The sequence below is a fragment of the Budorcas taxicolor genome, chromosome 19, assembly GCF_023091745.1.
Source record: "Budorcas taxicolor isolate Tak-1 chromosome 19, Takin1.1, whole genome shotgun sequence".
NCBI lineage: Eukaryota > Metazoa > Chordata > Mammalia > Artiodactyla > Bovidae > Budorcas > Budorcas taxicolor.
The window spans coordinates 20,746,804-20,760,679 of NC_068928.1; the positions used below are offsets into that span (position 1 = coordinate 20,746,804).

A 13,876-nucleotide genomic window follows, 5' to 3' on the forward strand; every position below is an offset into this window, starting at 1 on the left:
ACTTTTTTCATTGCCTATTGAGTTTATTATGAATTATTTTACATTAAAAAAAATGTATGTACAGTTAACTACACTTATTTGTAATACCTTCCAGTTTTCCAGAAATGATTATGATGGCTACCGAACCACTAATTTCTAGGTATATAGAGTCTCCTAACTTTTTAATGAAAACTTCATGGTTTGTGTTTGTTTGCTTTTTACTTAAGGCTTTGGTGTATCTGGAATATGGTGTAAGATGGAGTTCCATTTTTATTTCCTTCCAGATAGTTGGCCATTGTGCCTGTGTTATTTGTTAAAAACTCATCTTTTCCCCACTGAATTAATTAATGCTCTTGCTTTAAAACCCTACAAACTGAGATCTTTATTTGTGTTTCACTAATAATTTGTCCCTACACTAATACCACATTTAATAGAGTGACATTTTGGTGTGTCTGATAAAGCTAGTTTCCCTTCACCCATTTTCATTTTTTATTCAGTGTTTTAGGCTTTCCTGGTGGCTCAAATGGTAAAGAATCTGCCGTCAGTGCAGGAGACCTGTGTTGATCCCTGGGTTGGGAAGATCCCCTGGAGAAGGAAATGGCAACCCACTCCAGTATTCTTGCATGGAGAATTCCATGGACAAAGGAGCTTGGCAGGCTCTATAGTCCATGGGGTCGCAAAGAGTTGGACACGACTGAGTGACTGTCACTCACTCACTCAAAAGTCATCCAGTTGACAATCTAGAGACAGAGATGGCTAAGGTATTGTTATTTACAAGATTGGCCAGGAGAGTCCCAGGTGTCTTCAGTGTTTTACCTAATGATCCAGTGTTTTACCTAATGATTTAGTAGCCATTGATGATAATTGCCTTGATTTATTATTTCAATAGAGGTTATTGCCTTTGTTTTTAAGAACTTGGTTTTACACATCTTAAACATATAAATTGTATATGATTTCTATAGTACATCTCTTTCGTTTTTAAATATGCATCCACAAAATAGCCATTGTGAACTTTTTAATGATTCACTTCAAAGCTGACTAATTATGACTTCCTTATTAGTTTATAGATTTAAAAATAATAAATCAGCTTTCTTTTTGCTTCCCCCTAACCCCCAACAGATTGAAGAAGAAATGTTGGCTTTGCAGAATGAACGCACAGAACGAATACGAAGCCTGCTGGAACGTCAAGCCAGAGAAATGGAAGCTTTTGACTCTGAAAGCATGAGGCTAGGTTTTAGTAACATGGTCCTTTCTAATCTCTCCCCTGAGGCGTTCAGCCACAGCTACCCGGGAGCTTCCGGTTGGTCTCACAATCCTACCGGGGGTCCAGGACCTCACTGGGGTCATCCCATGGGTGGCCCACCACAAGCTTGGGGCCATCCAATGCAAGGTGGACCCCAGCCGTGGGGTCACCCCTCGGGGCCAATGCAAGGGGTACCCCGAGGTAGCAGTATGGGAGTCCGCAATAGCCCTCAGGCTCTAAGGCGGACAGCTTCTGGGGGACGGACGGAGCAGGGCATGAGCAGAAGCACGAGTGTCACTTCTCAAATATCCAATGGGTCACACATGTCTTACACATAACTTAATAATTGAGAGTGGCGATTCCGCTGGAGCTGTCTGCCAAAAGAAACTGCCTACAGACATCGTCACAGCAGCCTCCTCACTTGGGTACTACAGTGTGGAAGCTGAGTGCGTATGGTATATCTTACTCATTTTTGTAAAGAGTTCTGTTTTGTGTTTACTAATTGGGATGTCATAGTATTTGGCTGCCAGGTTTTTTGTTGTTTTTTTTTTAACTTCTGAAGAAATTTTGAAAAGGGGAATTGTCATGTAGGTGTGTATACAAATACATACACACACATATATATGTATCAAGCCTGTGGTTATAAGAAATTGGGTAGATAGGGGGTATTTTTGAAAACTGCAAAAATAGAATGCAGCAGTATATCTTGAGTCATCACTTTCGGGCAATGATATATCCTCAGGATGTGAAAAGATCTAAAGCCTTTCTACATACCCCAGATTCTTATAAGCCACTCACAGCAGGCAACATATGCTGAAACAAGTTCTTACTGAAACACATCTGTATCCCCTTACCAACATATTTTCTTTATTAAATTGGTCTGACTTCTCAGCCTCATTTGGAGTGAAAAAGAACATGGAAATCCATGAACACTAAAGGGTTGCATTGACTTTTTCAGAGAGTAGGAAACAATTTAGTTCTTTTTCTGAATGCTGCATAGATTTGTCAGTGATTTTTTTTTTTTTTTTTGGTGCATTCAATTGTGCCTTCTTTGTGGCATGGTGAGATGGAGGTGCTTAAGGAGATGACAAGTGGTGTGGGAATTGTATCAACGAACCCGTGAGCCTTTAAAGGGGAAGACAAGAAGGGTGAGAGAGGCCCCTGAAAGTTCATATGGTGGGTATGTTCAGCAGCAAGAGTGAGGAGATGAAGCCTCTGTATCCAGACGTTTCGTTGCTTATACTGTGATATCTCATCCTAGCTAAGCTCTATAGCTTCCAAGACCCCAAACAGTACTTATACTTTGTACAAAAACAATGATATATAGCCAATACAAATTAAATGCCAGAGGTATTTGAATGATGCCATATTTGCAAACTGCCATCTATTGGAATTTTCACCACACTACATAGACATAATTTGATTACCCCCTTTTGGCTTATGGGATTTCCTGTTTACAAGTAGAATAGCCAATTATTTAAATGTTTAGTTGCCATAGTGAACCAGGAGTCACTGAGCCAATGACTTTGCCAGCTGCTGACTAATCCTCATCACCACTGTAGATTTTGCTGCATGTGCAGGTCCTCCTTTTTTTTTTTTTTTTAATTGCTGTTTTTGTTGCTGCAGTACTTTACAAACTTCTAGTTCCTTGAGACTTAGTGACCATTCGGCATCATGTTAACATCACACGACAGGAAACACCACTCCCAGAAGTCTCTAGCCTCAGTGCTAAAGTACTACTGAAAAGGAACTAGCTAGTTTGGCAAATTAGAAAAAAAAAAAGTAAGTTATAGTGGTCAGGGAATCTCTTGACAAACGCTAACTTTTTTATTTTTTCCCACAGAGGGGCATGTTTTGTTTTGTTTTGTTTTGTTTTGCAATGAAGGATCAACCCAGTGCTGAAAGTTAGATGTTACTTGGTATTCCACTGCTAGTGTGGAAATTGAGTTGAAGGTGGGTAGGAAGCTGTGAGTATGACTTGAAGGAAAAAAATAAAAGTTCTTTTCAGTGATAGATCAGAGTTTCTTACAAGTTACTGTTTTGCCCCCTCCCTTGTCTTGAAGAACCCTTGCTGCTAATTCTGGATCCTGCTTTTCATATAGTCAGAGGACTCCCAGGTAGAATTTTCTAAGGCCCTCTCAATGATACTTTCACCTATCCAGGCTAATGACCAACCAGTAATCTGTTTGTTGAAATATTGGTTTTCTCAACCAAATTTAAGTCTTCCCCAGGTATATCAGTCTAATCTCCATGAATCCTCCCTTTTAGGAATTTCTGGCATTCATTTAAAGGTAACTGGAAGAAAAATTAATATAAATCTTTTAAAAACCAAGATCACAGTAGAACTCACTCACAATTTTAGGCAGTGTTTCAGGTAGCACTCTGGTACATTGTCCTCTTGGCCAGGCTTGAAATCACCAGTTTTTAGGTGAACATGACATGTACTTGCTTGTCTGTCTAATGAAAGGGGCTTTTAATTTTCTGTCTTCTTGCATTCATGTTGTATACAGTTTTTCAAGCAAACTGAGGTATCTACCTATTTGGAGGAAAATGATAGGAGAGAGCTTTAGAATTAATAAAATGTATAAAATATAATGAATTTGATACCTTTTATAAAAATTCTTACTAGATCTGGCCCCTCTGTTCTACTGGAGGGGTGGAATAGAAGTGCAGATCAATTTTACATATAAAAACTCTTTAAAACAAAAAATACTACCAATAATACATGTTAAAGTCCACTTGTGGACTTGAATTAGTCAAACTGAGTTATTGAATTCATGCAGACCGTATGTACTTGTAAAATTGTGATTGAATACTGACTCCAGATGTCTATCCAATAGGTCTTTGTATCTGATTTGTGTGGCAACCAGTTTTACATGTAGGTCATGACTATACCTGGATTATTCCATTAAGTTAATTTTAATTAAAGTATGTATAGTTTGCAAAAATGGTTCAAATTAATTGTGTGTGTTTGTAAGATCTAACTTCTGAAGAATATCATACATAGTAGGAATCATCAGAGTAAAGCTTGTAGCAAGAAAATTTGAAAGGTTTTGAGAGATCCTAAAGAAAGAAGCAGGCACTTTCTGAATCAGTGTACAGATGTCAGCATTTGATCAAAGTACTACTACCTCCTCCCCAGTGTTGGTGTTCATTATATATAAACATGTTTGAGAAAATAAAAAGTATGGGAAATTTGTCCACGCATATCAGAAAAGTCATATATGCTATGTCTGGCATCCAGAGCTTGGCAGTATAAGTTTTTTACGTTCACTCTCTCCCCCCTTTTTAAGTTAGCATTTGAAAAATGCAAAACCTCATACCTTGATATATTGTTCCTAATGGGGTTCCCTTCCTTTTGCACTTATTTTACCCCTTATTAAAGTCAGCTCTAACCCCAAATTAAAGTATCTGAAAGTATTTTCATTATATAGATAACATTAGCTGGGAAATATGTTTATATTTTATTCAGAGCTGCCATTCTTTTCTAAGTCATTTCTGTGCCTAGAGATGAACAGTCCTGGAATTGAAGCCACACCCACGGATATGAGATGCTTGGTACTCTAGGCCAAGGGTTTATTGGTAAATTGAACTTTTTAGCATAGTCATTATGATTTTCAGCTGCCTAGACATCAAATAAACACCATTTAGCACACTAAAGAAACTGTCCTTGACTCTCTCCCACTCCCACCTATTTTTCCTCTCCCCCTTTTCAAAAATCAAAAACACTTTGAGTATCTTTTTCAAACCATAAGGCCGACTTTAGTAACTTTCTACTTCTTTATGTCTGGCATTTTAAACTTTTATAGAATACATTGTGTTGGACACTGGAATAATACTGTTTATTTTCACCTGTGAAAAATGACTCTGTTGTACTTGAAACACCTCCTTTGCATTTCTCCATTTGTGCCATTCACTAGTGGAAATAAATTGTATTATACCATAATCTACTGGCTTTTAAAAACTGTGTTAAATATGCACATTTTTGGTATAGCTTATCATTTGTATGTATATATTGTATATACATATGAGTGTCTATATGTGTGTATAGATAGATGGATATAACTCATACTGTACATTTCCATCAGGGCACTTAAGGTTCTGTTATTTTGTTTCGTTATTTCAGTCCTCAGTTAAGGCAAGAATGCATGTGTTTCTCAGTTGAATACTCTGGGTTGATATTTATGAGAAGGTGGTCATTAGATGCAGTCTTTTCTCTTTTGATCCTTTCTTAGCACTTGAGTGGGTGGAAAGAAAGTTAAGTAAATTGTGGAACCATAAGTTGCAGTGCAGTAAAGTAGTGCTGGGGAAGGAACCAGTTAGTGTTCCTGTGAGTTTGTGTCGTGATGCAGTGAAAGATAGTGGTGCAGAGAGAAATGAACCATGGAAACGAAAAACCACTGGTGGTGATTCCTCTGCAGAGATAGAGAACCAGTAAATCACGTAATCTTCATGTGCACTCCATACATATTTCTTAGTAGTGGTGCCGTTGATCCTTTTACCCTTTTTGTTCCATTAATAATGATGATGATAATTATAAACTTTGCTAAGGACCAAAACATCCAAGAAAGAAATTACTGCTAAAGCATCTAAGGTTCTCCTAAACAATAAAATCAACAGGAAATGGCCACTGGGAGAGAAGGATTTGGTATTGGTGAGGGGCTTTCTCCTTTCAGCTGCCTCTTCTTGCTTGCTAATAGTGAGTTCTTCATGTACTGTCCACCCCTTCAGAGGCAAATCTTTTTAAGTGCAGATTTGGCCCCACACTGCAACCCTTTCCTAGGAAGTTTATATGGCCCTGCATTTTGTTCCATGCTCACAATGTGAAGTGTCTAGTGTGTATTCAAGTCAGAAAATAATATATTTAAGGTGTTTAAGTGTGAATCTCCTATAATGATGAAAGAGGAGGCTCTTATGTCTTAAAAAAAAAAAAACTGTCTTCTCTAAGGAACAGATCTAAAACTTGGGCTGTCATCTTGGAGTTGCTTACCAAAATACAGATCATTATTGTTAAAGAGAAACTGATTCTCTGTTTTCCCTCTGTCATGATAGTGCCCCCAACCAGGTTGTAGCATTACCTTTGAAAAGGCCCTCACTTACTCTTAGTTGTTAAGAACTGGAAATTTTCCATCCTCAGATTCCTTAAAGGATGAAGAGTATGCTGTACACTTGGCAGACTTGCCTCTTGTATGCAGGGACTACTGATTGAAGTCTATTTTGCTGTGTGTCTGGTTATGTTGTCTGCACTTTTATTAAATCACTACAATAAGTCTACATTGGAAATGACTTAATTTGTAAAGAAGTTTTATTAAACACTGTCTAGAAAAAGAAAGTGAAGCTGAGAACTCTTCCTTTGTTGTGTGTTTATATTTTCTACTGAATTCTGGTAGCCCCTTTTAAAGTCAGTTGACTAATTTTTTCCTCACTTATATTCAGATTTCCAAAATTTCACTCATGCAAGGGAAGAGAATCCATTTGGCCTAATAGTAGTCCTCAAATCATAAATGCATAAATTAGTATGCACCTTATCTGTCTGTTGTGGGTTTCTTAAACTTGCACTTCCCTCTCACCCACCCCAAAATAGATATCCTTTAAAGAAAATAAAGGCAGAGAATAAAAACTGGGGAGCCATTTACTATGTCACCATCACTGATAACTGTTACCCAACAATCAGAACTTTTTGAAGTTTCAGAGGATGTGTGCATGTGTGTGTGTGTGTGTGTGTGTGTGTATGTATCCGTTTGATTGTGTTGGGTTTGTTTTATTTTTAAATATACAAGAGATTCTTTTTTAAATAGAGAAAAAGGTTAATTCTCTCTGAAACAGGATGCCCATTGGATATATTAATCTAGACATCTGTAGGTAGTTTGCCATGAAAAAGTGGAGAGAAGATGAGACTTGTGAATGAATGAAAAGGGTATCTTGATACCCCAGAATTCCCCCCAAAGTACGGGTAATTCAACCTGCACAGTTTCCTTTTCACTCATAGTTTTTAGCAATTGTGAGTGAAGAAATCGTGTAATTATCTGTAAATATGTAGCTAACAAATTGACCTAGTTTCTGTATTTTTTTTTGTTTTTGTATTAAAGTTTATAAGTCTGTGCCAGCTAGAGAGGAGTTGCTGTCATTGCCAGTTGTGGTCCTAGCATCTAACCCTGAAACCATCCTAGGTGACATTTTTAGAATTAATGCTTCAGTGTTGTTAAACAGGGGGAAGTTAAGTTTAATCATTGGTCAGGTTTAAAATTGTTTGAAGCAAAGTCATTTTATTTAATATAATGATTACATGTCCTCAGTCATGAATGAGGTAGGGAGCCTCCCTCCCCCAGTGGCCATGTTTACAGAAGTGTGTTTTGTCTATAAAGTGCAAGAGTTTTAATGTTTGTGTAAATTACACAGGTGATAACATTGGAACTGTTTATTGGGCTCTCTTGCTGAATTTTCAAATGAACTATGCTTATTACTGGCACATTGATCCCATTTCTGGAGCAATTTTCCTATTTCCAGAACTACATATGTTCCTTTGTCATTATCCCTTAATATGCCTTGTAGCCTAAGGTATTAAAAGCTGGTAAACATAGATGAGGGAAATGCATTTTTTAAAATCCATGAACCTTCACTTGTATGCTTTCATTACTCATGTTATGTTTCTATGGCAACTCTGAGGTCAGTGGAGTTTAGAAATGAGATACCAATATTAATGAAAAGTGTGTACTCTTTGCTTTTGCATGGCTTGGCTTAGCATCAAAGGTATATTAAAGCCACTTGAAAGCATGAAGACCAGTTGTATGGGAACAGGTTTCTCTTGGTGGCACATTTTGCTTTTTCTGAGCCCTCAAATACATTGCCTCAGCGTGAACATTATTGTTTCTATAATTACACATGGTCATGGAATGAATTATGTGACTTAAAAGGATAGAACTGCTTGATGTTTGCAGATTCTAACTGGCCATGTGACTGTTTGGCACATATCAAACAAACCTGGGGGGAAATATTGGAAGCCTTCTAACCCCTGTTTAGTCGTAGACAAGTGTATTTAGCTTATCAAGATATTGACTGCCCCTGTTGTGTTGCCAGAAAGCTCTTTTTTGGTGTCCATTCCAAATGTGCTTTCTTGCATTTCATAATATCAAAGAAACCACCGCCTCTTCTCTCAAAAGCATTTTATATGTCATACCTTTTATTCTATATTAAATGGGAATTGTGCCTGTTTAGAGTGCCCCTCCAATTAATTACATACATGTGTCTAAAATAATCCAAGCCGGAGGCACAGGTGGGAAAAACATTTTTTTTCTTTTAAGTCCACTTGAGGCCAGTAATTTATCTGACAAGGTATTTTACCACATTATCTTGACATGTGATGTATGAGCCTATTAGAAATTGCAGGTGGTTTCATAGGGCAAAATCCAAGTGGAGGGGGATATGCGGAGTTTCTATTAAGAGAGAATTTTGTTATTGTTTTACCTCTCCGTTTATGATCCTCCCCTGCTAGGTTAGAATGGGTTAATTCTCCAAATTTGTTTTTTATCTTTTAGGGAAATTTTTACAAAAGCAATGGTCTGATGTAAATAACATTTTGAAGTATAGTGCACATAACTTCCCCAGACTATTCCAACCTGATAATTTGTAAATGCTTTAGAGTTTTTTAAATTAACACTTGTGTTGCTAAATCCTATTTATGTAAGTCTGCTAAAGGATTTTAACCCATTTAAAACTTAAACACTTAAATAATGGATGGGTTGCTCTGAACAATTTAGCTTTCAGAAACCCCTTGTTTTAGTATATGAAAAGGATAGCCTAATGCGCATTAATGAGGTTGGAGAGACTATGAGAAATATGTATAGTGTATATTTTAAAACAGCTTTGCTTGTATTGTGAAGATTTAAAAACAAACTTGAGATTTTTAACGTAACTATTAACACAGTTTTAACATAAGTTATCCCACTGGGTTTAAGAGCATCTTGAATGTATAATCCTTTTTGTAACCCAGGTTGGTTTCTGCTTTTACCAGTCATCCAAACATATTATTTATGATTTTAGTTTTATATACTCATTTACTTTTGTTTTCCTCAACCAGCATGATTTTTTTGCACATGTATTGTAGAAATTTTTAAAAAGAAAAATCAATACATCATTTTCTCTGAATTTTCTTCACTTCTCTCTTCCTTTCTACTAACCCGTTATCTTAAAGGCCATATCGCTCCATTTGCATTATTTGTGCAAATGCCAGGGTTGGTTTTTATTTTTATTTTTGCTATTTACTGAAAAAAAGAAAAATGCTTCAGTCAATTGCTTTTTTATTTAAAAAAATTTTTTTAAAAGAAAAAAAGCTGTAACCTTATCATTTCTGAGTAGACCATTGAAAGATGAATGCACACCTGTAATAGAACAGGACCAGCTTTGGTGGCTAAATGGAATATTTTCAGCAAAAGTTTCTCTTCTAAAAATGGTGTATATAATCCACAGTCTGTTTCAGTTATTCCCACAAGTCAGGAGTCCAGATAAAATGAGGGTTATCAGCTAACTGATATGTTATCATTGAGATGCATCAATGAATTTGTACATTTCTAGTTCCCTTTGGTGAAGGGGAAAAAAAGATTTTGCAAAACCTAGATTTTGGCTTGGTTTATTGCCTCCTTTTTTGGCAGCCTTCATCTTCTCTTCTCATCTCCCAAAGCCCTTGAGCCTGTCGGGTTTTCATGGTGGACAAAGGACCGTGGTCTTTTAAAGCTGGGACGTGATTTTTTTTTGGTGAGAGATTATCATGTTGAAAGTGATGTTCTGCCACTTTCCATATGACTAATTTTAAGTCTACACAGTCCTCTTAATTTTTGGACCAAACAGACGCCCACAGTGGAGGCTTCCCAAGGGTTCCAGTGGAGAAGAAGCCTCTCCCCCTCTGTCAGCACCAGCTGGTAAAAGTGACTGTACAGATGTGCATTTTCCTTTTGGTAGAAATGGTTTGCAGCACTAACTGGTAAGGCTTATTGTACAGTATATTGTCAGTATTCTTCTGGTTCAACATACCTTATAGTTCATATATAACCTGTATTAATTGTATAGATTGTGCATTTAAAGCTGTTACCAAGTTGTCAGAACATAAGAGCGAAAACAAGGTCATATGTAATATTTTGTTTGTAAGTATCCTTTGTATCATAGCAAAGGAAATGTTTAAAAAAAATCAACTGTAATAAAGTAATTTTAGTACATGAGTGTCTGCTCAGTTTTTTTAAGTAATTGCATTTCCATAAAATATATTTCAGTTCAGTGACTTGATTGGATAATCACTGGAGTGAGATGCGGCTAAGAATGAGCTCCCTGATGTCGGCTCTAGTCTAATTGCCTCAAATTCTGTGTGCCCAGGCAATGAAGTAGCCTATTGTGTTGCGGCTGTGAGATAAGATTCTAGTTTAGGTTCTGATGGTTTGATGCATGTTCTTAAGTTTTACACAAACGTATGTTGTGGTCTGTATTACAGCTCCTCCTGTACACATGGACGCCCCGCTGTCTGTAGTTCTTGGACATTGTGCAAAGAAAGCTTCTGAAGGTGATTTCATCTGGGTTTATCTTCCCAGATTTTAAAATCACCACATTTTAGCCCTGAATGAGGTAGATCATCTAATCTGGTCCTGTTAAAATGACATTTTTTGGTCCGAAGGCTTGATTTGGAGGGATGGAGTTTCATGGACTGGGGCTTCTATGTTTTTTTAATTAGAAAGTAGTTTTAAGTGTCATTTTAAAAAGCATTGTTGAGATTACCTACTTTATTGAATAGAAGACTATCAGAAAAATGGCACTTTTCAACATAGCTTTTAAACTAGATTGTTGATATTGAGCTATTTTGAGGTTAATTAGCATTTACATAGGGTTTAATTTGCCTGGGTCAAACAGCCAAGATTAGATTCCAGGTGTTCTATCTCTAGCATTTCCAGCATCCCACCTTGAATTTGGTTGAGCTATAAAAAGGGATTTAAAAAACAAGATTTCTTTTTATATCTCTACAATTGGGCTGTTCAAACTGCAGTGAAAGGAGAGTATCATAAAACATGTGCTTCTAACCATGTCAGCAACTCAAAAACACATGTTGTTATTGACCAAACACATCAAAGATGCTCTAAGTTAATGCATAGGGTTTAAAGCCTATCCTGACTATAAAAGAAATTTGAACAGAAATAAAAAATCAGCACAGTGGTCTGTTAGCTCCACAGCCCCAGGGTTATAAGCTAGCACTGTCATCTACATCTGACTGATGAAAAACTGCTAAACCAGGGTTTCCTGTATGTGTCCCAGGCAATTAGTGACTATATTTTCATATACTTGTTCTTATGGGTAAGAGAGAGACAAGGCCGCTGGGGGCAGGGGGAGGGGGGTTGCTAAGGCTGTGCAAACTGCAATAAACTTTAGGGACACCATTCACAGATAGATGTTGACTCCGTCACAGAGTTGTGCAGCAGCTCTGAAAAATTCTTTCTCCTTTTGTTAACACCTTTTACATTATGGAGTTTAAGATAAGCATTGCTTACTGTCATCTCAGCCAGTGATTGACTAGGAAAAGGCAAAGTATGGCATGAAGAGCAGTGGTTGGGGTTCTGGTCTTTAGCCCTGTCACTACTAACTGAGATCTTGAAAGGCACATCCTTTCTGACATCACTTATAAGAAGAAAGCAGATGGTTTTTTGGCTGGAACAAATGAACCAATGATAACATGGTTATCAGTGTGTGTGTGTGTGTGTGTGTGTGTGTGTGTGTGTGTGTGTACGCGAATGTGCTTGGGAAGGGGCTGGAAAGAGTTTGCTATCAACTGGGCAACCCAGCACCCAGTCTGTGAGCCTCAAATGTGCTGCTCTTCCAGGTCCTTCCCTACTTTGCAATAGAATTAATAATTAGAACTTCTTGGCCTTATAAGAATCGGAAAAAAATATTCTGATCTGAAAGCAGATGTCACCTCATTACAGAGATCTTTGAACTCTATGGAATTAAATGGACTTGCAGAACGGGATCCATCTGCTCTTATTTCATTTTAGCCTAACAGACCTAAATTAAGGCTTTTTTGTTGTCTCAAAGTGTTTTCATGTGGAATAACTCATAACTTGCCCAAAAGTCCTATGTGTCACTGACGAAGGAGAAACTAGAATCCACATCTTCAGAAACTATTTCAGTGCTCTGTCCAACACACAAATTAGTAATTGCCCCTGGAAAATATCTCTATTTAGGTACCATTGATGATCAGGGAATTTTGAGCCTACTGGGAAATTATTAGCCCAGAGCAGGAGGACTGGTTATTGATTAAACAGAGCTGCCAGTGGTTAGTGTTAGGGGACACAAACCTAGATCTATAGAAATGAAGCAACACCCAGCAAATAGTGTGCAGCGAGGCTCTAATTAACTCAGGTAGGTAAGTGTGGCTCGGTACATAGAGGACTTGAGACAAATAGCGTGTTTGTTTCTGGAGATTTAAAAATGACATTCCATTGTTGCAGGGAGACTCCAATTTATTATTCAGAGGCAAACAAGTTGGTGAGAATTTTTTGTTTAATCACACTAGTGATAGACACTAGAATAGGATATTATCTTATTATACAGGAAGGCTGGAGGAGCTAGAGATACTTGTTTTCAAAGTGTTAATATCTTTTATTGTTTGTTTTAATGAAATTCCACTATTTATCACCACCAGTCCCCTCCACGATGTGTGCCAAGTGGCTGTCTAGGTTGCATATTCTACCAGAGTTGTGGGACCTAGATCTGTAGAAAGCCTGCTTCCTAAGGCATTCATTCCATCTCTGGGCACTCGGACACTCCCTGGGTATAACTTCTCAATCTTTAACTCTGTAAAATGAAAATGAAAACAGTTTCTGATGCCATCCATTGTGGCTTGGCTGTAGAATCATTGGTATCACTGAATCACTGGTATCATTGGCAAGTTCTGCCAAAGTGGCCAAGTATATCCGTTTATTTAATCATGGAGAAGCTTTAAAGTTCATTTCTAAAGGAAGAAACTTTGGCATTACTAAGCGTGACTGACTGACAAATTATCCTGTGGTCTGGGTGGAAGATGAGTACAGAAGACTCTCTGGCTCTGGTGTGGTTTTGAGGTTGTATATAAAGCTGAAATGACACTTCCTGTGTCAAGATCTCTTTTATAACAGCACTCAAGTCTTAGCAAGGATATCTTCACACACAACAGAGACAATGTCTTCTCAAAAGGAGGATCTGGTGCTATGTTTTTTTCACATTGTCATCTCTGGCCAAGCCACCTTGGAAACCCATGTATAAATACATAAAATACTAAATCTTTAAGAGAATTAAGTTACAGCTTAAGCACAGTCTTTGATATCAAAGGTCAGAACTTAGTAGAACTCAAAGAAACTTTGAGAAGCAGTTGTGGGCTTCCTACATTCTGGTCCAGTGGATGGGGACAACTCAGTTTCTACCTCAGAGATAATGTCTCCTTTATTGTCATTGGGTTGTGCTTTTTCCCCCTTTACCATTTGAAGGTGTTTATAAATAATGAAGAGACCAAAAGGGGAGGCGAACAAATGAATGAGACCTGAGTGGATTGCCAGTCATGCTACCTGGAAAACTCCCAACTCATGGTACTTCTTTGGGTTTTGTTTGTTTCATTGTTTTCTCACCTCCCCAAGTTTGTAACTTGTC

At 37.5% G+C, this 13,876-nt stretch overlaps 1 protein-coding gene across 1 annotated transcript in view; it reads left to right on the top strand.

Moving 5' to 3' along the window:
* TAOK1 (TAO kinase 1) overlaps positions 1–1,560 on the top strand; it is a 59,002-nt gene extending 57,442 nt beyond the window's left edge. The window contains exon 19 of the mRNA XM_052657470.1: positions 1,099–1,560. Within this exon, the coding sequence (XP_052513430.1) occupies positions 1,099–1,560 (462 nt within the window). The remainder of the gene's footprint in view (positions 1–1,098) is intronic.
* Positions 1,561–13,876: the final 12,316 nt, after the last annotated feature.